At 44.3% G+C, this 20,518-nt stretch overlaps 1 protein-coding gene across 5 annotated transcripts in view; it reads left to right on the forward strand.

Annotated features, from left to right (window-relative positions):
* Crim1 (cysteine rich transmembrane BMP regulator 1) overlaps positions 1 to 20,518 on the forward strand; it is a 179,188-nt gene that overhangs the window by 137,086 nt on the left and 21,584 nt on the right. For 2 of the 5 annotated variants that reach the window (XM_055618383.1, XM_055618406.1), the window contains 6 exons: positions 138 to 266; positions 8,422 to 8,578; positions 9,945 to 10,066; positions 11,136 to 11,345; positions 14,670 to 14,885; positions 19,402 to 19,623. In XM_055618383.1, the coding sequence (XP_055474358.1) occupies positions 138 to 266; positions 8,422 to 8,578; positions 9,945 to 10,066; positions 11,136 to 11,345; positions 14,670 to 14,885; positions 19,402 to 19,623 (1,056 nt within the window). The remainder of the gene's footprint in view (positions 1 to 137; positions 267 to 8,421; positions 8,579 to 9,944; positions 10,067 to 11,135; positions 11,346 to 14,669; positions 14,886 to 19,401; positions 19,624 to 20,518) is intronic. The other 3 variants (XM_055618398.1, XM_055618392.1, XM_055618416.1) reach the window with 3 other exon arrangements.

A 20,518-nucleotide genomic window follows, 5' to 3' on the forward strand; every position in this document is an offset into this window, starting at 1 on the left:
TAAAAGTTTAGGATTTGATGAAAACTGTTGATGGGATTTTTGTACTTGCTCTAGTGTGGGATTTCAGAGATTGAATACTGTTGAAGAGGTAATAACATGTTTCATTGATTTTTCCCCTCTCCTTTTTATATTATTAGAACCAACCTACATCACGATTGATCCACCTGCGTGTGGGGAGTTATCAAACTGCACTCTGAAAGAGAAGGACTGCATTTATGGCTTCAAACTGGATCACAATGGCTGTCGAACCTGTCAGTGCAAAAACAGTAAGTAGACAGATGATTGGGTTTTTTTCCCCTGAGGCCTAATAGGGTCTTGTCAAAGCATATTATATGATTAAATATCTTTTTTACTCCTGTTCAGACATTGCCTTGACAGCTTGAAAAACGGGGGGGAGGGACGGTGATAAACTTAGTGTAAACAGTTTTATGGTCACGTGGGGTGTACTCTACCCTTTCTTACAACTTCTGTCTTGGTCTCACTGTGTTCGTTTTCATGTAGGGCTTGATATGTTCTTGAGCCTGGCAGAGGAGAGGTGTTTATAGCTCTGAGTGGCTTGGGAATGCGGCTTCCTAGCCTTACAGTGGACAGTCTAGAACTCCTTTGCCAGTGTTACCCAGTGACAGTGACAAGAACATTGTCACTCATCGGCTATTTTTTTTTTCCTGTTTACATGCCTGGTAGCCATAATCCTTTAAAAAAAAAAAATTAAAAAGCTTCACTCAGGACCTGGGGAGACAACTTAGTGAGAGAGTGCTGCACAAACATGAGGTCCTGAATGTGGATCTCCAGCGTGTGATGGCATGCACCTTAACCCCAGCCCTGAGGGGCTGAGCTGGTAGTGGATGGGAGAGTTCCTGGAGGATTGCAGGCCAGCCAGGCTAGCCAAAAATGGTGGTCTCTAAGTTGCCTGAGAGATCTTATCTCAAAAAAATCAGGTGAAGAGTGATAGAGAAAGTCACTCAATATCCCCCTCTGGCCCACACACAGGCATACACACAGAGACAGACAGACGGACACGTACCATGTGCGAACACATGTGTGAACACATACCCACACGCACGCACATGGTGGGGGGGGCTTCGTTTTATTGACACCAGCTCTGCCTCCATGTAGATTCCAGACATGTCTCTGAGCCATGACCTCTGAAACTAGATGGAATATATCACATTTCTCCCACAGGGGAAAATACACCCCACACCTTTTACAACTATTTTGAATTCTCCTAATTCCTCAGCCAGAATAAACATCCGAAGTCCCCTTCTCCATCACATCTGTGACATACTTTCTAGAGCTTGGTCTTTTCCACCCTTCTGACACACAAGGTGCTGTTGTCTTTGCCTACCATGTGGCTCAGAAACAAATAAAAAAGAAAGACTCCTGAATTGGGCCTGAATTCAGTGCTATCTCTCGCACGCATTAGTGTTAGTTCTGTGGCTTGCACGCTGTGGACTAGTACCAGGATTCTAAGCAGCCAACATCCCTAAGTACTTTGAGGTCAGCTGCTGTTAGGTGCTTATCTGTCCCACATAAGGTATTGTGGTTTTTGAATCCTATTAACATAGGGCCAGATACAACAAGAAATTACCCTAATAGTTTCAAGCCTTTTTCCAAGTAGATGCAATTATTTTTTAATCTTAATAATGAGAGCTTATGCCCTATATGCCTCACAGCTTATGGTAACTAAGTAACACTTTTATGTCCTCCTAAATCACTGAATTAAAATAAATTAAATTGTACAGAACCAAGATGGGAACCTGGTAACACCAAAGAACTTACTGTCTCTAGACATTGAACATTGTCTCCAGTCTTCAAATGGTTCGTTTCAGCTCCAGCCTCACAAGATCTTGACACACGCTTCCTGCAATCCTGTCTGAATCAAGAGTCATTACACCACCAGGTTCCTTTACTGAGAACCCTTATTTTCAGAGTAAACCAAAACTGGTAGGGAGCCATTGTTCTTCTTAGACTTACTTTGGGGGCGTTTGGAATCCTCCGCCTTTTTTGACTGATATTTGGCCCATTTTCTGAACTCTCTTCCTATCATGTCTAATCTCTCCCAAACACAGACAATGATTGTATAATAAAGCAAGTTCTCCATGGGCCTCGGGGCATAATTATCCTGGGCTTAGAGGCTTGGACTGACTAATGGTAAGAATGTACACTTCCTGGGGTATCAGCTCTCTTGGTTTAAGGTGCCTCTCAACTGTAACAATTCATCATTTGTGCCAGCAGTTTTGGTGAATGATAGAATACAGACTAGAGTTGAATAATGCCATATCCTCGAGTCCATACTACCACTGTGCCGTCTGCACAGTGGGCTACTGTCTCAGGTTCATGAACCCAACATGCCTATAGTTGTTGCTGTCTTAGGGTTCCAGGTAAGCCTCTACCCACCCAGGGTGGTCCTGCCGTCCTGCACCTGCTTCTCCGTCCTGGGGAGGACTGTCCTGGGGAGGCCTCCGTTCCGTGCATGTCTGCTGCTTAGACTTTCCCTGGGAAAGCCAAGTTTGCTGGAGAATCGCCTTGGCAGCCTCGTTTGTTTACATAAATCGCCAACCTTGTCTTCTTAACCCCAGGATAATTGGTAGCTGTGCCGTGCAGTGTTTATGCTGCAGCCCTCCTCATGCCTCTCGAGCTGCTCATTCTTTCTCAATATGGGATCATACCTAACGTTCCCCCCCCCCGAACTTCCCCTGAAGCCTAAAAATACAGAATGAATGTTCACCAGTTGCCTCAGCACGCTCTACACCTGGGCTTTGTTGTTACAATATTTTGGCCACCCAGCCGCACTGATGTCAGGCGCCTGTCCCATCGTTAAAGCCAAAGAAGCGCGGTTCCCTTGTTTGTCACAAGTAAAAGGCAATGTAAAAGGCAAGTAAAAGGCAATGGCCAGGCTTTCTCACCCGAGGCTGTGAGGAAGTTAGCCCCATGCACTCTGCCTCGACGTAGAGCTCCTGTTGTATTTTGGAAGTTTTTGGAGTCATATCCAGTGGACACTGCTTCTCATAAACTTCCATTTTATCCACACTTAGGAGGAAATGCATAGAGGAGAATATTGTATTTTGTGCCTATAATTTCTTTACATGAAAATACTACACCCAGTGTTTGCAGATTTCACTTACTTTTAGAACTATCCAGAATTTCTCCTTCCCATTTTCTTGCACCACCGGTCGTGTTCCAGTTAATGAATTAAGTGTTAAGACCACTGTGGTGAATGCAAGACGTGACATAAAGAAAAATCTCCAATACCCAAAACATACATGCAGTATCACCATTTTCGGCCCAGTGTTGTAATCTACAAGAGTCAATCCTCCTAAGAAACGCCTCACTCTTTCCCAAAGATTCAAGCTTTTGATCGCAGGGAAGGGGAGGGGGATCACTGCCTTCTGCCAGGGCATGCTTAGTACTCTGACTGTGCTCTGCAGTAATTGGCTAGATGAAGAAGCAGAGAGTCTCTGGAATCAGGGATGCCTCCGGATTTAGGTCTTGTCTGATCCCCCTTGTAGGTCTGACTAATCCGATTGGACATCCATCTCATCACACTGAACTGCCTGGCCCGAGTTGGTCTTGGCGATCCACTCACTGCTCCCCTAAACCTAATGCTTAAAACTGAAGCCCCCAGTTTGTACCACACACAAGCATGGATTTTGCCTCCACCTCTCCAATCCTGTTAGCCATCCTGATGGCTCTGCGTCAGGGCAGCCTACATCAGCTACTAGATGAGAGTGAGTGGCTTTCCTCTGTGCCCTTCGCTCTGTGCCCTCATCTGCAGAGGACAGGCACTCCTACCTAAGTAGTGGGGTATTTTGAGGACTAAGTGAATCAGTGCCAGGAGACTTTTATTAGCTGGCACATAGAGTTGTTTCCTACACACGTACACAGCTGTTTATGCCATCCCTTTCAGCCCAAGCTCCATAACATGGCAAGTACCCAGCCTCCTCCCCCTTTGTCCTTGCCTACCTGCCTGTAATTCTTCCCATCCTTCCAGGACACACCCACCACAACCTGCCTCTCACTTACACGTTTGTGTGTCTCCTTGTTTGCATTTGTGTCTCCTCATGTGTCTTCCTCTTCTTGGCTTTAAAACCAAAATACTTCGTTGCAGTCATAGAGTGTAATACGTTCTTTTCCCCATGGACTGAAATTCTCCAAATTCTCCCTTACATTTTCCTTTCCTACTAAAACCACTTATGTACTATAGTCCTAACCTTTATACCTAAGTTTCTCTTGGACATTACACCTGGTTCCTATTGGATTTCTTTAAGTGGGGCCTGAGGGCATGGCACATTGAGTAGAGTGCCTGATACACACAAGCATGAGCACATGAGGGTGGATCCTGGTACCCATACAGAAAGCTGGACCCTAGCTTATCAGGTATCTTCAGGACAGCTGCAAAGTCCTCCTCTGTGCCCTAGCAAGACTGCTTGTCCCTCGTGGGGGTGGGAGGGAGGTAAAGGAGCCAGTCATTGAGTTCATGTCAGAAATAAGGGAATAGTCCCTGTTCCCCTTACTAGGGAAACCCACTCGGTTACTGAGCTACCATGTGCTACATCTGAGGGGTTCTAGGTTATATCCTTATATGGTCCTTGGCTGGAGAAACAGTCTCATAGAGGGCCCACTGTGCCTTGATATATTTTGTCCTTGTGGAGCTCCTGTCCTCTCTAGGTCATACTAACTCCCCTTTCTCTCATCTGATTCCCTACACCCTGCTGAAGGTTGATTTTAGGAATTGATAACAGTTTTATCTAGAAACTGATTCAGACATGTAAAATTAATAGTAGCAAGGAAGAAGAAGCCAGTGTGTCTATCATATAATAGGGCTCTGAATCAAGCATCCCAAGAAGGGTACAGCAGCCAGGAAGCAGGGTCCAGCCATTTATTTTATTGTGCTTCTGAACTGACGCCAGCTACCACTGGGCAGAATTGCAGCCAGCATGTGCATTTTTGCATTTCTTGATGCAATAGTTTCAGGAACTTCATGACCTTTTTTTTTTTTAATTAATTCACCTATTTATTCAGTGTACAGTCATAGCCTCCTCTCTTCCCCGTCCCATCCTCCTTCCCTCTTACCCCATTTGCCTCCCCTATTTCTCAGAAAAATTAAGCTCCCACCCACCCCAGCTCATCAAGTCAATCGCATTGGGACCGAGCCCATCCTCTTCTCCTGTGGCTGGCAAGGCAGCTCTGCCTTCCTTACTAGGGAATCTTCATGAAGCCTAGCTGCCCATCTGCTACATCTGTGTAGGGTGTCTAGGCCCAGTCTAGGTATGGTCCTTGGCTGGTGCCCCAGGACAGTATGGCAACAAGCTCTGGATATGTTAACACTCCTTCGTGACCATTCTTACGTGATGACTGATTGGTGTCAGTCACCAGTATCCATAGCTTTGAAGTGTTGAGGACAGCTCTGAGTGATGCACCCACTTTGCGTTTGCACACACGCAGTTGCTTTGCCTTTACTGACGATGCTCACCACTGAATAAATAACTTTTTCAAGGGTAAAAAGAACTTACTGTGTACCTGCCGTTGACTAGCCACAGTGTCCAGTCCCCGTGCTTGGCCATTCTTTATCGCTCCCTCTTAAACGGCAATTGTTTCCATTGACTAGAAAGCATTTTAGGTCACAGAAAACTCATAATGTTTAAAAAAAAAAAGTCAGTAGCATCATGAGGCTGTGTTCCATAATTCCCATAAGCCACATGCTAGAACTTTGCAAACAAGCTTGTAAGCCCCACCTGCTAATCTGTCTGTCTGACACATCCCCGCCCTCTGCCCCCTAAGGACAGTCTGCCATTGATAAACATGGATCTAGGTCTAGGACTACCATCCAGTCTTTCATGTTTTCTATTTCAGCTCCACAATATGATTTTCTAAGATGCTTAACAAGCGATAGTGTTTTGAAAGCACCATCTGATAATTCAATATTATCAAAGGAAGCTTGATCAAGCTGTTATTCTTCTACTAGTAATGCATGCCTGGTGGTAGTGGAGAAACACGGACATCGAAAGATGCACCCATGCACCAGATAGCTACCCCCGCCCCATCATGTTAAATGTGGTAGGCCCTGGACCATGGGCATAAAAGAGAAACTGCCCTAGAACTTTCTTTTTTCTTTGTCATGGAGAATTGAGCTATTCTAGATGACAGGCTGCCAATGAATGGACCCAGAGGGGATGAATGGCTTGAAGTGGAATCGCTGTTCTGCCTCCATGTAAATGTCCTACATTTTTTTTTTTTTTAACAGAGTGGCCTTATTCGGGATCCTTTTCTATTTCAGAGCCAACATGGGTTAACATGTTGGTCACCTTTTCATTACTGTAACAAAATGCCTAAAGGAATTGACCTATGTAGAAGAAAGGTTTATTTGAGCTTGTGGATTGGGAGGTTTGGGTCTGTTGGTGATTGGCCCTGTTCTTTGGGCCTGTGACCAGTCAAATCTATCATGGTGGGAAAGCATGGGAACCTCATGGCAGCCGGCATGTGAGAGGAAATTGGGGAGGAAAGGTTTATCCACGGTAAGAGCCGTCTCCAGTTCTCTAACGTCTCTTCCCTAGGACTCGTATCTGGAAGGCTCACCATCTGAAAGTGTCCCAGCAAACCTGCCACTAGGTTTTGGACACGTGGTCCTTTGGGTTTCTTTCAAACCGTGGTGCAGAGATAAGTTAAAGACAAATGTATTTCTTTAAATTCATTATAATTGATGTTTCCGTAGCTGTTAATGGCATGGAACGCATTCTAGATCAAGGGCCTTGGAAAGGGTTCCTTTTTTACAGACTGGAAACACAAAAACAAGTGACTTGCACTCTAAAGTTTTGAGGAAATTACTCTCCAAGAATGCTGACTCTGGCAAGCGCCAGGGCTGTTTCTAATCCATGTTCCCTGACATAATCCACCGGATGCCTTGACTTTAAAACTGTTACAGTAGGAAAACCACATGAGCTTAAATTTCTGTGTTGGGAAAAAAAATTGTGACTCTGAGGATCTTGTCCCTCTTCCATTGTTCCTGTCATAATGGGAGATGAAAAGTAATGACCTGCCTCCACCTTCTATAACTACAAACTTCTCTTTTAAGATGCAGAGTAGCATTCCGCTGCCTTACAGTGTGATACAGACACACCAGATTACAATAAATACATGTAATGAAAAGTTCTGGACAGTGGAAATATGTTCTAGATCGCATTCTCCTTTATAGAAGACAGCAAGTAAAATACGGAAGGAATGCTAAGATTCACAGAAGATGCTATCATAGAAGTGTTTATGTAACATGTGGAGCCATTTTACCTATCAGTCATAATTGATATTTAATTTTAGGCTGTAAGACTTCTCTGTGGAACAGGACAGCTGTGTTGTGGAGTCCACAGTGACTTGTACATCAGTGCAGCATTTACACACAGGGACGCCCAGACAAAATAACAGTTCACTTGTCAATCTCACAACAGTTGTGAGTAGTTGTTCCCTAGCTTACCATTCTACAAAACATCATTCAAGTATTTCCACTCACACCATGTCAGCTTCCTTTCTTATGGCTCATGTTCTTTCAAACCCCTCATTTAATTTAGATGGGCCTCAGATTGCTCTTATGTCCTGAGGAACGTTTACCCGGCCTTGACATTGTTATTCTCTCTCTGGTTTTCTGTTTAGCTGAATCACCTTCTCGAATAGCTGTGTCTTCAGTAGTTTCTTCTGACTTACTTACTGCTTCTCTCCTTTTACTTTCTAACATAATGCAACGACTGACCAACAGGAGACAATTAAACACTGCTCCTGAGTCTGCTAACAGGGGATGCCTTAAATATTTTATGAATATGAATATTTCTTCTAGCTGAGTATCTTTAAGCATCTGAGTTATTTGTCAGCACAGTAAGACGAACATAGCTAAATAGAATGCTGATTGTTTGCTCTCCGTCATGAGGCAGACAGGCTTTTTGAAAAGAAAGAAGTCCCAAATGCACACAGTATGCAGATTTCTGTGCCGCCACCTGCCACCCAGAAGCAAGTGTTTTGTGAGCCATTCAGACTTATGTCTTACCTCTGACGACAAGCAGTACGTGTCTGAAATGAGTCTGGACTGACTGCCGTATGGTTGCATAAATTGTCCACGGTGATTTGAGGTGACTAATTAAAGCAAAATCATGAAAAACTGCATCCAGCCATTACTTGTCAGTGATGACCACCCTATTCTCTTTCCCAGGCCTTGCAGATTCAACTAGGCCTCATAATTCCATTTCAGAGTGTGACTCTCTTTCACATTATTGCCATCAAAACCCAGAGCCATGTTGTGAGATCCGTGAAATGGCCGCATCTATACCTGTTAACTGTGGCTGAGGCTGTGGCAGAACTGAAGTTTAACCCTTTTGGGTGGGAGAATTTGGGGCAGGTATCGAAGCAATAGTCTCTGAAAGAACCTGTGTGTCTCCACAGGGGAGGAACTGTGCTTAGGCCTTAAAAAGGCCTGCACCTTGGATTGTCCCTTTGGCTTCCTCACCGATGTCCACAACTGTGAGCTCTGTCAGTGCCGCCCACGGCCCAAGAAGTGCAGACCCACAATGTGCGATAAGTTTTGTCCGCTTGGATTCCTGTACGTATTTGTCAGTAGGTTTTGTTTTGTTTTGTTTCGTTTCGTTTTTTAATTCAGAAATTGAGTGTAACTTGCTCAAGTGGTCAGGCCTGTGTTGGGAGCTATCTTGTGTTTGTTTGAATGAGCCACTGGTGGTGTGAGTCAAGAGGAGCCCTACTGTTTATATCAGGGGACTTAGAAAAGCTTCCGCTCCAAGTGTAAGCATAAAGTTCAGACTCTTTATGTAAAGATGGTGGTAGGGTCATGCGATGGGTATTTCTCAGCACTCAGAAGGCGGATTCTAGATCTAGTTCAAAGCCAGCCTGGATTGCATGAGATCCTGTCCTGGAAAAAAAATAATTTCCAAGCATTAACTGTCACTATTCTTAATTATAAGACATGAGTGTGATGCCAATAAAGAGATAATTATTTGAACTGGGAGGATGGCTCAGTGATTAAGAGCACATATGCTCACTTAGTAAGCCTGAACAGCGCCCCGGCCCCTGTAATTCCAGCTCCAGGGGTCTGCTGTTCTTTCTGTCCTCTGGGAAATTGCATTCACATGGCATACACACCCAAATATACCACACACACACACATAGTGAAAAATAAATGAATTTAAAGATATAATCACCTTATAACTTAACTGCTGGCACAGAATGAAGTACCCTGCAAACCGAATAAAACAATTAACCAATAACTAATGCCTCCAAGACCTTGAGTTTTTATTTATTTTCAACACAGACCCATGTGTATGTGTAAGATTTGAATACTGCAAAACAGCCAACAACTTGCAGGGGTTAATTTTCTTCTTTGAGCACGTGAGTTTTGGGAATCAAACCCAGTTTATCAGGCTTGGTGGCAAGTACATTTTTACCCAGTGAACAACCTTGCAGGCCTAAGGCTTTTGTTAACATTTATGAAGCCTTTCCAGGTCTCTGAGCTCTCACAGCCTCCAGTGTCTCATGTAAGTTTCAGTAGTTAAATTTTTTACTAGCATATGGAACTTCTCAAAGGGTGCAGCTACTTGGGAAAGCCCACAACCCTAACAAAATTCCTGTAATGTTAATCTCCCAGCTTTAACCAATGATAGCATCTCTCCCCGTCTGTGCGCTGGAATTGCATGTTCATCCTTTATATTGTGAGACGTCTTTCTCAGTAAACCCTCACCCTTGTTGCTAGTTATGGCCATGTCCCAGAGGCAAATAAATGTTCGGGCAGTTCTAAGACTTGGTCACGAGAGCTAATTACACCTCACCTAGGATTTGGAGTGCAGTAGCACCATAGTTTCTGCTTAAATGATGACATCATTGACCCTCGGTCTGAGCCTTTGGGCATTATGTGAGACTTTGATTTTCTGACCTCTGGCAAAATTTTAATTACCCAGGAAGAATAAGCATGGCTGTGACATCTGTCGCTGTAAGAAATGTCCAGAGCTGCCATGCAGTAAGATCTGCCCCTTGGGCTTTCAGCAGGACAGTCATGGCTGCCTTATCTGCAAGTGCAGAGGTAAGTGTGAGCCCTTTCTCCTTCTCACACCAGGGTGCTCTGTAAGTGAAATGGTTTAAGTGATTGCTGCCTGTTCTGAAACAAATGTCACTCACTATGAGACCCTCCCACAGGACACCATTTCCCTTTCGTTTTAATAGAATTAGAAGGGCCCAGAACAGAATTTAAAGCACAATGAGCAAGTTAATCATTTCTTAGGGCTTCACTTTTACGTGTCTCAGAAACAGTAGCCTAAAGCTAGAGTGTATGTCAGCCTCCTTACACAGGAGATCACTCTCTTCAGGAGAGGGATTGAGACAGTAAAGAGCTTCATTTCGGCATCCCCAGGAGTGGGTGTATCTGAACTCCCGTTCCTTAGGTATTCCCTAGTAGCAGGGTTTTCGTGAGAATTTAGACTTGCTTTGAGATGCACACAGCAGGCCAGAGCTGTATGTAAGCAAAAGCCCAGTCACCTCACTCTTGGAGCCTTCCTCCTTCAGTGATGTCCTGAAGCCATGGAATGTGCGATTCAGGGTGCTTCTCCAGCCTTCACCTCAGCCCCCGCACTGCCCGCGCCCTGTTGCTTGTAGTTGTCAGACGATATGCCAATCAAACAATGAGACATCTCTGTGGTGTGCTTTTGGTATTTTTTGAAGGAGCTCACAGTAAACAAAAGGTAGTCAATCACTTGATCATGAATCAAAAACATAGTAGTTGCGAGGAGTCCAGAATTCCCCCATTTGAGGAAACTTATAGAAAGATGAGTCTCCATGTGTATGTGTGTGTTTGTGTATAATAAAAAGCAGTGGTTGTTTATTGCATAAAATAAGTGATGTGAAAGTTAGCAGTGTTTGAAAGTCAGTAGTATTACCCCAGTGGGAAGCCTATTTGCAAGTTCCTTTCGTCTCTCTTGTTTTTCAAAACCGGGGGCCTGTTGATTGACTCCTTCTTCTGAGCCCTTCCTGTATCACTGACTGTCCTCTCTGGGCATCGTTTTTGGTGACCTGGCTCTGTTTCACGTAAGGGCACCACAAACTGTTTCTCCTATGCCATAGCTGCTTCTTTACCAGGCTACCTTCTGTCTGTCCAGAGGTCCCTACTTCAGCCGGGCCACCTGTCCTGTCAGGCACATGTCTGTCCATGGATGGCCATCATCATAAAAATGAGGAAAGCTGGCATGATGGGTGCCGGGAATGCTACTGTCACAGTGGAAGGGAAATGTGTGCCCTCATCACCTGCCCGGTGCCTGCATGTGGCAACCCCACCATCCGTCCTGGACAGTGCTGCCCATCATGTGCAGGTAAAAGCGGGCTGCCCTATTGTGCAACCACCTCCAGCCTTGTGGGGCCGTGTACCCACCTGTGACTCTGGAGGAAGTGTGGGGTCAGTCCTCAGGACACTCCTCCGCTCTCTGGGGCTTCTGTTATTAACAGCCTCAGAATGGGCCTGGCACTATGAATGATTAGCCAGAAACCAAAGACAATTCTAAAGCTTTGGAAATGGTTCTCCATATTTTTGAATGGTTTACTCAATGATATTGCTCTTTGGACTAGCTTTTTTCTAGACTTACGTATATAAATCCAACCCTCCAGTTTACTGCTAGCATATTAGGGTTGAAGGCCTTAGCCTTAGTTAATTGAAGGGGACTGGTGAGAGTTTTACTTCACAAAAGCTTATAGCTTACCAAGTAATACTGGAGGGAGGAGAGAATTACCAAAATCTGTAGCTGTTGCTCCTTTGTAAAGTAATGGACGTGTGGCAGTCTTGCCAAATGGAGACATCTGGAATGGTCACAGAGTCCTAATAATAATAACCACGAAGATAAGCTTCTAGAAGAACACAACAAGAACGATAACTCAGGCTAGCCAGGCTGCACCTGCCTTACCTCCCGATACATAAAATACGCTCTCAGCTATAAGATTCTGTATGCCTCAGCAATTGCCAGACTGGTGGCTCCCATACCTTTGCATTTGGCACATAAATGCAGAATAAATGTTTTGTTTTCCCATAGTGCAGTTAGATGTGTTCTCAATCAGCTGTTGCCTTTTTCACATATTTTGCAAGTAAAATATGAGCAACCACCATGTCTGCCAGGTCAGAAGCAGTTTGATGAAATAGGAACTGTGTATCTGCCAATTCTTTGAGGAAGAGAAAATTATTTGTTCCCTCAAGACATGCTTTATTAGAGGTGGGTATTGACTGGGAACCCGGACCTGCCTCTCTGTCGCTACTCCAGCGAAGAAGTCTGAGCCAGGCGTGTAGAAATATATATAAAGACACAGATCAAACAGAACTGCAGTCAGTGGAAGCAGAAGTTTCTAGTTTCTCTAGTAAGGAAACACAGGAAATGCTAAAGCACATAGTTGTTGACTCATTGTTGGGGCTGGGAGATGGCCCCGTCGGAAAGTGCTTGCTGTGCAAGCGTGGGCTTGAGTTTGGTCTTCAGCACCCACATTTTAAAAAAAAGCCAGGCATGGGGGCTCACACTGTAATTCCAGCCCTGGGGGCCAGAGACTGAAGGATCCCTGACACCAACAGGACAGCTAATCAAACCAAGTGGGTAAGCTCCAGGTTCAGTGGAAGACCACTAAACACAAGCAGATAGATAGATAGATAGATAGATAGATAGTTAGATAGATAGATAGATAGATAGATAGATAGATAGATAGATAGATAGATAGATAGATAGATAATAGGTAGGTAATAGGTAGGTATGTAGATAGGTAGGTAGGTAGATAGATAATGAATAGATGGAGAGCTATTGAGAAAAATACTAGACATAGACCTCTGGCCTACACACACATACGCACACACTGTGACTTTCTGAATGTACTTATACAAAATCCACTCCTAAGCATGCATGTGTAGAGTTGTTTTTTACAGGAGCTTTAGTGGTTTGCTGTGTGTGGGCTCTTCTGTCTAGAGACCCTGGAAGGCCCTCTGTACCCGTGGATTTCTTCCTACTGTAGGAACGGTTTCCTACTTCTCCCATCAGGAGTAGTCAGTGTTTTCCTGGGATGAAGGAAGAGCTCCCTGACTTTCAGCAGTATGATCACCAAATAATGCTGTCTCTTTCTGCATCCCTCTCTCACCTTTTGCCTTTTCCTCGCCATCTCTCCAGCCTCTGTTTTGCCAGGACATTAAAGAGGTTAAGAACCCCTGCAAACACCTGTGTCCTGATGACTCCCCCTACTTCTCACATCCTGAAGGGTACCAGTAGTCTGTCCCCCGGAAGCCCTTTTTGAATGCCGTCAGAGAATATTTTCCAATATTCACTTTTCAATGAAAGATTTTTTTTTCTCTCACTATAAGCCACGGGAAGTATACTTGGAGCTTCTTGTCCTGCCAACACGTTCCTTTTCATGACTTACCTCTCTGCTGCTCATATTGTAGTTCAGCTGTCTGTTTTCTAGAGTGTGTCTGCTTAATCTACAGCCCAGTGTTTCGTAGTTCCCTTGAGATAAACCTGCCTGGAAAGCTGCTTCCTGGGCTGAGAGTCAGCCCACACCACTGAATCCCACCAGTATTGTTGGTTGACTCACACCCTACCCGCTGCTTTGTAACAACCCTGATGCGCTCAGCTCTGAGCATTTCTACACAGCCAGGGTGGTTCCTCTGGATCCTCAGCATCCAATGAGCTCTAGGCCTGAGCCAGCAGCCATGTCTCTAGACCCTTTCTCAGCAGGATGCACCCCTGTCAACACCTCCTTGAAGTGCTTGTTGTATTTGGACTCTGGGAATGTGGTTAATGCCTTCTCACTTCCCAGCACCACATCAGGGCAACTCCCAGTACCTCTGTAGACATTTCAGCATGAAGGTCTCTCGAAAGCCACCTTGCCCCTGGGAAACGAAATCACTGTTATCAGCATAGCCCTGGTTGACGATGGTATAGTCCACCAAATGTTTAGTCTCGGGAAGGTTGATCTTCAGGACTGTTGATCCTGAAGACACAATCCCACTCAGGGTACTGGCAGCTGGCTGAGGTAAGGTGTGGCTCCTTGACAGTGAGCCATATTTATAAGCATGAAAGTGCTCAGAATCCCAAGATAATAAAGTAGACAGGACATCCATCATTTGGAAGTTTTGTTTAATCTAGAGGCATATCCGTTATCCAAATAACAGTTGACTTTGGTTCCAGCCCCTTGACTGCTTAATGCTCTGAGATGGTAGCTTTCAAAATATGTAAAATAGAATAATAGTGCTTCCCTCACAAGGTCAATGGAAGGAAGAAACGAAATGAAATAAATAAGCGAGAAGTGCGCAGCCTGGAAATAATTGGACCATAACAAGCATTCAGTAAATGAGCCATCTTCATTCTAGACAACTCCTGGACACACACAGGGTTGCTCCAGTGAGCGAACTTCCCTGTAATTTAATTCTTATTGGATTCTCTCAGGACTATCGACAGACTCAGCCACTCGAACCACACTTCCCGAGATTAGCTCTTTGTCTTCTGTTTCTCGGCATGGAGCTTGCTCTTTTCTTTCCTATTCCTGGGATAAGAATAGGGCGAGAGACACTCTTCAGAGTTTTCTCTCCCTTAAAGCAGAGACCACCAACTTCTCTGGTAGTCGAAGCTGCAGGTGATTGATTTCTTGTGTTTCGATTCTGTGTCATTCCTCAGATGACTTTGTCGTGCAGAAGCCAGAGCTCAGCACTCCTTCCATTTGCCACGCACCCGGAGGAGAGTACTTCGTGGAAGGGGAAACTTGGAACATTGACTCCTGCACACAGTGCACCTGTCACAGTGGCCGGGTGCTGTGTGAGACGGAGGTGTGCCCGCCGCTGCTCTGCCAGAACCCCTCACGCACCCAGGACTCCTGCTGCCCACAGTGTACAGGTAACCAGCATGGTGGACCAGCGTGCGGTTGGCGGGAAGGATGCGGCTTTGTTTGATGGTTCTGTCGGGGTGATGTGCCTGCTTCCCCAGTCCATTCCCTTCTATCACCCACATAGTCCAGTCAATAGGCATGGCACCTGAGGTGACATTGAAAGAGAAGGATTGCCACATCCCTGCCTTTTTTCCACTTGAGCCTTACTCCATATAGACTGAGGATGTACACAGAATACAGGCAGTCCGTCTACACCAAGTTCTTCCAGATGACTTAGCTCAGGTAAAAAAGTCATCTCACAGGAGACATTTATCTCTAACAGATGTGAAAACTGGTTATTGGAAAACAGTGTAAACAAAACCTCCTTGAAATTATAAAGGCTGTAAAAAGAACTTTGAAAATATTCTGCCCTCCCTAGTCTTTGATTAATAAGACCAAGAATGTTGAAAGGGTAGTGTACATACGCATGGGGACTGCTTACTGTGTCCTTCTTGCAATGCCTCAGGTCTTAGCAGGTAAATTTAGTCATGAAAGAAATATGCTATGCTGTGAACTTGTCAAGATAGTAAATGTAAGCTACACTTTTGGTTTTATAAATAGTAATTCTATTAACACTAGAATAAATGGCTTTTTTCAAACAGGTTTAATTTGATACCGAAAATTTCCAAAGCAGCTGGTTTTATTTGGTGTTGATTAATCTCGGTTTTTCAACTGAAATCACAACCACATATCTTCTAAACATGTGGTCAGTGCAGTTTTTATGCAGGAAGGCATAAACCTTTGTGTTTATTATTTCCTTTGTCACACTGATTATCTAGCTACTTGTCCAGGACCGTGTTCTGGCTTTCTGACCAGCATTCTCAGCTACTAAATTTGAACCAAGCTATCATCTTGGTGCAGATTTGTTGGTGTAAACAGCAGGCACGTTATTCTGACAGGCCTAAGTAGTGTAAACTTTTGTCTAGCATAGTACTCACCATGTGTTATATCTTTAGGATGTGTGTGACCTAATCCAACCATATTTTTATCATAATCACCATTTTATATGGATGCAAACCCTGGTAGTGTTTGTTAAGGAAAATCTATGTATACTTACATCCTGATAGGAAATATTTAATGATAGTAAGCTCATATTCATTTAGTCACTTCCATTTCTGGAATACCAGAATTCAGCCCTGGGAATCCTGAGATTAATAATAATAATAAATAATGTCTATCCTAAGGAGCAATAGTTAAAAAAAAAAAAAGAGTGAAACACCATTATGAAAATAATGGTGTATAGAGAGGAACTGTAAGAAAGAAGACTTGTGTGCAGGTGGCTCAGGAAGGTGTGAGGAAAGAAAGAAGTTCCTCTGTGTTCCCAGGACTAGGGCCTGAGTGACTCAGGGATGTGGGGAAGATATTTCTCCAAGTCGGAAAGCCCAGATTCACTGATGGGACACCTGACTTAACTCAGCGATTTCATCCAGGAGCAGGAGATACAGAAGGCCCAGGCCAGGATTAAGCCTTGCGTCATAAGAGGCCCTTTGGGTTTCTGCCAGTGGCATTCTGCTTTTCTTTCTTGTGTTTGAGTGACACTCCATCATCTTATAACTGGCTTTTTCTTCTCACTTATAAACTTAGGCCGGGGTGACTAGTATTTTTTTCTTTCCATACATTCATGACTTAATTTTGGCTCTCATCCTAAGCTTCAGAGCTTTCTTTTTTACATATCAGTAATCCAAAGGTTGCTTTTGTATATGTGAATGAGAGCCTAGCTAAACTAAACTGTATTTAAATGAGCTACCCAGTCCTCAGTGGATCTTTGGGGTCTTTCTATTCATAACTAGACTGCAGCAATAAAAGAAAAAATTTTTTTCTAAAAAGTGGGACTCACACAGCTTCAGCTACTCAAGTGCTGAAATATAAGTCTGAGTCACCATGTTTGCCTCTTTCCCATTATCTTAACACTTACAAGTCAGTGTTTCTCACATCATAATACCTTTGAAGACTAACACCAATGAGTGCTGTATTATTCATCTAGAAAAAGACCAGCCTTAGGTTACCACATTCTGAAGTGGTCTGAGAAGGACATTACTTATCCACAAGACCTGTCTCTATATGGTTGATTACGTCTCTGGGACCCCTTCCCGTTCAGCCTTGCCTGTGGCCCTACACAGAAGTGGGTCCTGAAGAAAGCATGGCTACTTCCCCAAAGTTCAGACAGTAGACAAGGAGCTGTGATGGCTCACACCTGTAATCCCAGCCCTTAGGAGGCTGAGGAGGGGTGATTGCCACAAACTTGAGGACAGCCTAGGCTATGTAGTTCCAAGCCAGCCTGGGCTGAGAGCCATACTCCGTCTCAATAAAAGCCAAATAAATAGGAGAAGATAAATTGCATTTGTTTCTTTTCACTGACTTGCAATTTTTTTTTTTTTTTATTTCATTCACATTTTTTTTCCTAAATAAAAAGCTTAGAGTGGAAGAGACAGGGAGACACAAACGAAATAAAAGAATGAGTGACCACCCAGGAAAAACCACTGGTTAAAATGAAACAAAGAAGTAAATGTTTGGAAGCAGCATTAGGCAGTCTCTGGGGCCAGGCAAAAGGAAGAGTGGCCCCAAGAAAGGAAGAATCGGTGGTCGTTCCAAGTGGTGTTGGCAAGCAGGGTTTGGTTAGGAGCCTCCTGTGTAGTGGAGGCATGTGGCCTACTCTGCACCCTGCCCTAACTCTCACTCCCATCACAGCCAGAACATCTTGCTATCCTTTGGAGTCTCCTGAGCGTCAGTAGGAAGCCTCTAGGTTTTTAGGTGTTATTTCCTGTCTCGTCACTGCCGTCCCATCCTCACCATCTGGGGTGTAGTCTCTGCATTGGATGTTGCTTGTGAGAGCTAAGCTAATTCAGCCAGCAAGATCCTTGGGACTTCAGGGCCTAGAGAAATTCAACCTGAATTGTGCTTGCTTCCAGCCAAGCACAAAAGTTAGCAGTGCCCTCTGTCTTTAAGAAGGAATTCTCTGCAGGCATAGATGACCTTAGGGAGGTCAGTGAGAGCAGGATTCCATCCTCCCATCTTTCTGTTAGGGAACGTGGATGGGGTGTGAGGAGCAGTCCAGGGAACAAGCCCTGTAGTGAACAGGAGCCATTGGAACCAAGGTCTGTCCCTGGTGACTTTGTCCTCGGGACTCAAGAGCAGGGAGGTACTTGTGGTTCGGGAGAGCCTGAGCTGATTCCATTGTGCTATAGTTCCCCTCTGACCCTCAGCAAGGGCCCCAAGTGAAGCAGCTGCCTTGGTCTTCAAAGAGGATCAAATGTGCCCGCAGGAGCGTGTGGTGTACCCATGAAAAAGAATGAAAGGAAGATGCCGAGTTTAGAGCTTCTACGGCATGTGATAACTACATGTCTGCCTCGTGCTTCCGTTTCATGGCTGGGAATAGAAGAGTTCATGATGCTGATTCAGAAACACACAAAATACCGCTCTACTGTGTGTTCATTGAGAAAACGTAGTGGATCAGGGTTTTGCTTGGCACACTGCCATGGCTGTTTTTAGGTCTCATTAAAGACTGTGGCATTTCTAAAGTACAAGCCTCACTCACACTTCCCTTTTTCATATCTCAGGTTTCTTCTTGGGTTTAATTTTCATCAATTTCTGGGGGAAAAAGAGAGAGAGAGAGAGATCTGTTTCCTAGTGACACTCTTTTCCATTTCAAGTTGTTTTCTGATGTGGAGACATTTCATTCGATAGCACAGCCATAGATGGCTTGCATATAGCTTCCCTGGGTGTTGCTTGATCTGCATTGCTGGCCCCTACCTCACTAATGGGAATGTCTAAACTTAGGAATGTCACAGATAGGTGTCTAGAAAGTGTTGTGCAGGAAAAACATATTGAAATATTGAATGGTTAGGATTGCGTTGGCTATAAGGAAGAGACCCTGGCTATAAATTTTAAATGAATAGTGATTTATTTTGAGTACGTTATAAGGAGCTTATGGCAGATGTGGGTCACTACTGACTCTGTGGTTCAGTGACTGATAAAATTTGACTACAGTACACTCCTCTTCAAGGCAGGAAGAATGTGCGAGGAGGGGGTAGCAGGACCTCCGCCCTCAGAAGAGGGCGGGGACATCCCTAGAAATTCCTTCATTAGCTCAGAGCTGCTGCTAGACCAGGTGCCCCACCCCAGTTGCAAGGAATTCTGGGAAAACAAGCACAGGATTTCCAGATTGATCCATTGTGATTCAAGTCCCATGAGCCTCCAAAGAAAATGAAGACTTTGCTTAAGGTAAGGAAGAAGTCTAGAGTGGACCCTGTATAAGCACCTCATGGAATCTCAGTGACAAGTCTTCTCCTATTGTTAGTCTGTTTTAAAATAGGATCAGGCTTTGCTTTTATGACTGGCCTTTTTTTTTTTTTTTTTTTTTCAAATGAGGCACCCAGAGCCCTAGAGACGGGGAGTGCCTTTGTAAGTCTGACTGACACTTAACTATGCTGTGTAGTTGGTAGCCTGCAGCATTGTCCTCGCTGACCTGTATGTTCATTTTTCCAGATGAACCTCTTCAGCCTTCCACATCCCATAATGAGAGCGTGCCTAGTTACTGCAAAAATGATGAAGGGGATATATTCCTGGCAGCTGAGTCCTGGAAGCCTGACGTTTGCACCAGCTGTGTGTGCATGGATAGCGTAATTAGCTGTTACTCTGAGTCTTGCCCTTCCGTGTCCTGTGAAAGACCTGTTTTGAGGAAAGGCCAGTGTTGTCCCTACTGCCTAGGTAAGATCAAGGAAAAAAGAAAAAAAAAAAAACACTTTCATCTCTCTCAGTGACCACTAAATTGACATTGACGGCCATTTGCGTAGATGAGTTAGTATTTTTTAAATTGGTTTTTCTGGTTGGTATGCCACACAGACCCAATGTAGGAACATCAGTCAGGGGGAAGATGTGCTCCCAAGATGGAATGCATGAAGAATAAATAGATGTTGTCTCAGAATATAATGACATTATAGCACTATTACGTTCCATTGGGGACCCTTTGCAACTTCGGTGTTTTCAGTATCATAGCTCTCTCTACCTAATTATTTTCAATATTTACCCCTGCAAGTTATTCCCCATATTAGAGAATGTTTATTATATAAAACTTGCCTCTCCCTTGAGACCAACTCAACATGAAATATTCATTAAATCCCCATTTGTTTGTCTTTTTCTGTCTTACGGGGCAATCAGTTGATCCTACTTAAGCCACATGGCTGTCCGTGTTGATGGCCTAAGCACAGAGTGAGGCCTGAGTAACTGATAGAACCATTTCTTCTCTGTGGCCTGTGGGGCCACATCTTGTAGGCACAGGACATATGAATATTAGCCCCTAATGTCCATACTGAACTGATCCTGTGGCTGCCGAGAGCCAGATGCTGCCTTGGGGACCAGAAGGAGAGGCTGAGACAGCTGGCAGCTCTAATCAAGGACAACCCTCGCTCCCAAGGCCCTCACTGTCTTTATTGCTTTTGTAACCTACAGTCAAATGAGCGACAAGACACATCTCAGTCCCACAGTGAACCCATAATCAGGGTAGCAAATGAAAACACATGTCAGTTGTTATTAATTACAGGCATTGTGCATTTATTGCCGGTGGTTTTTTTTTCTTTTCTTTTTTTTTTTTTTTTTTTTTTTT

This window comes from Psammomys obesus, unplaced genomic scaffold, assembly GCF_907164565.1.
Source record: "Psammomys obesus unplaced genomic scaffold, mPsaObe1.curated_primary_1811, whole genome shotgun sequence".
Taxonomy (NCBI): Eukaryota; Metazoa; Chordata; class Mammalia; order Rodentia; family Muridae; genus Psammomys; species Psammomys obesus.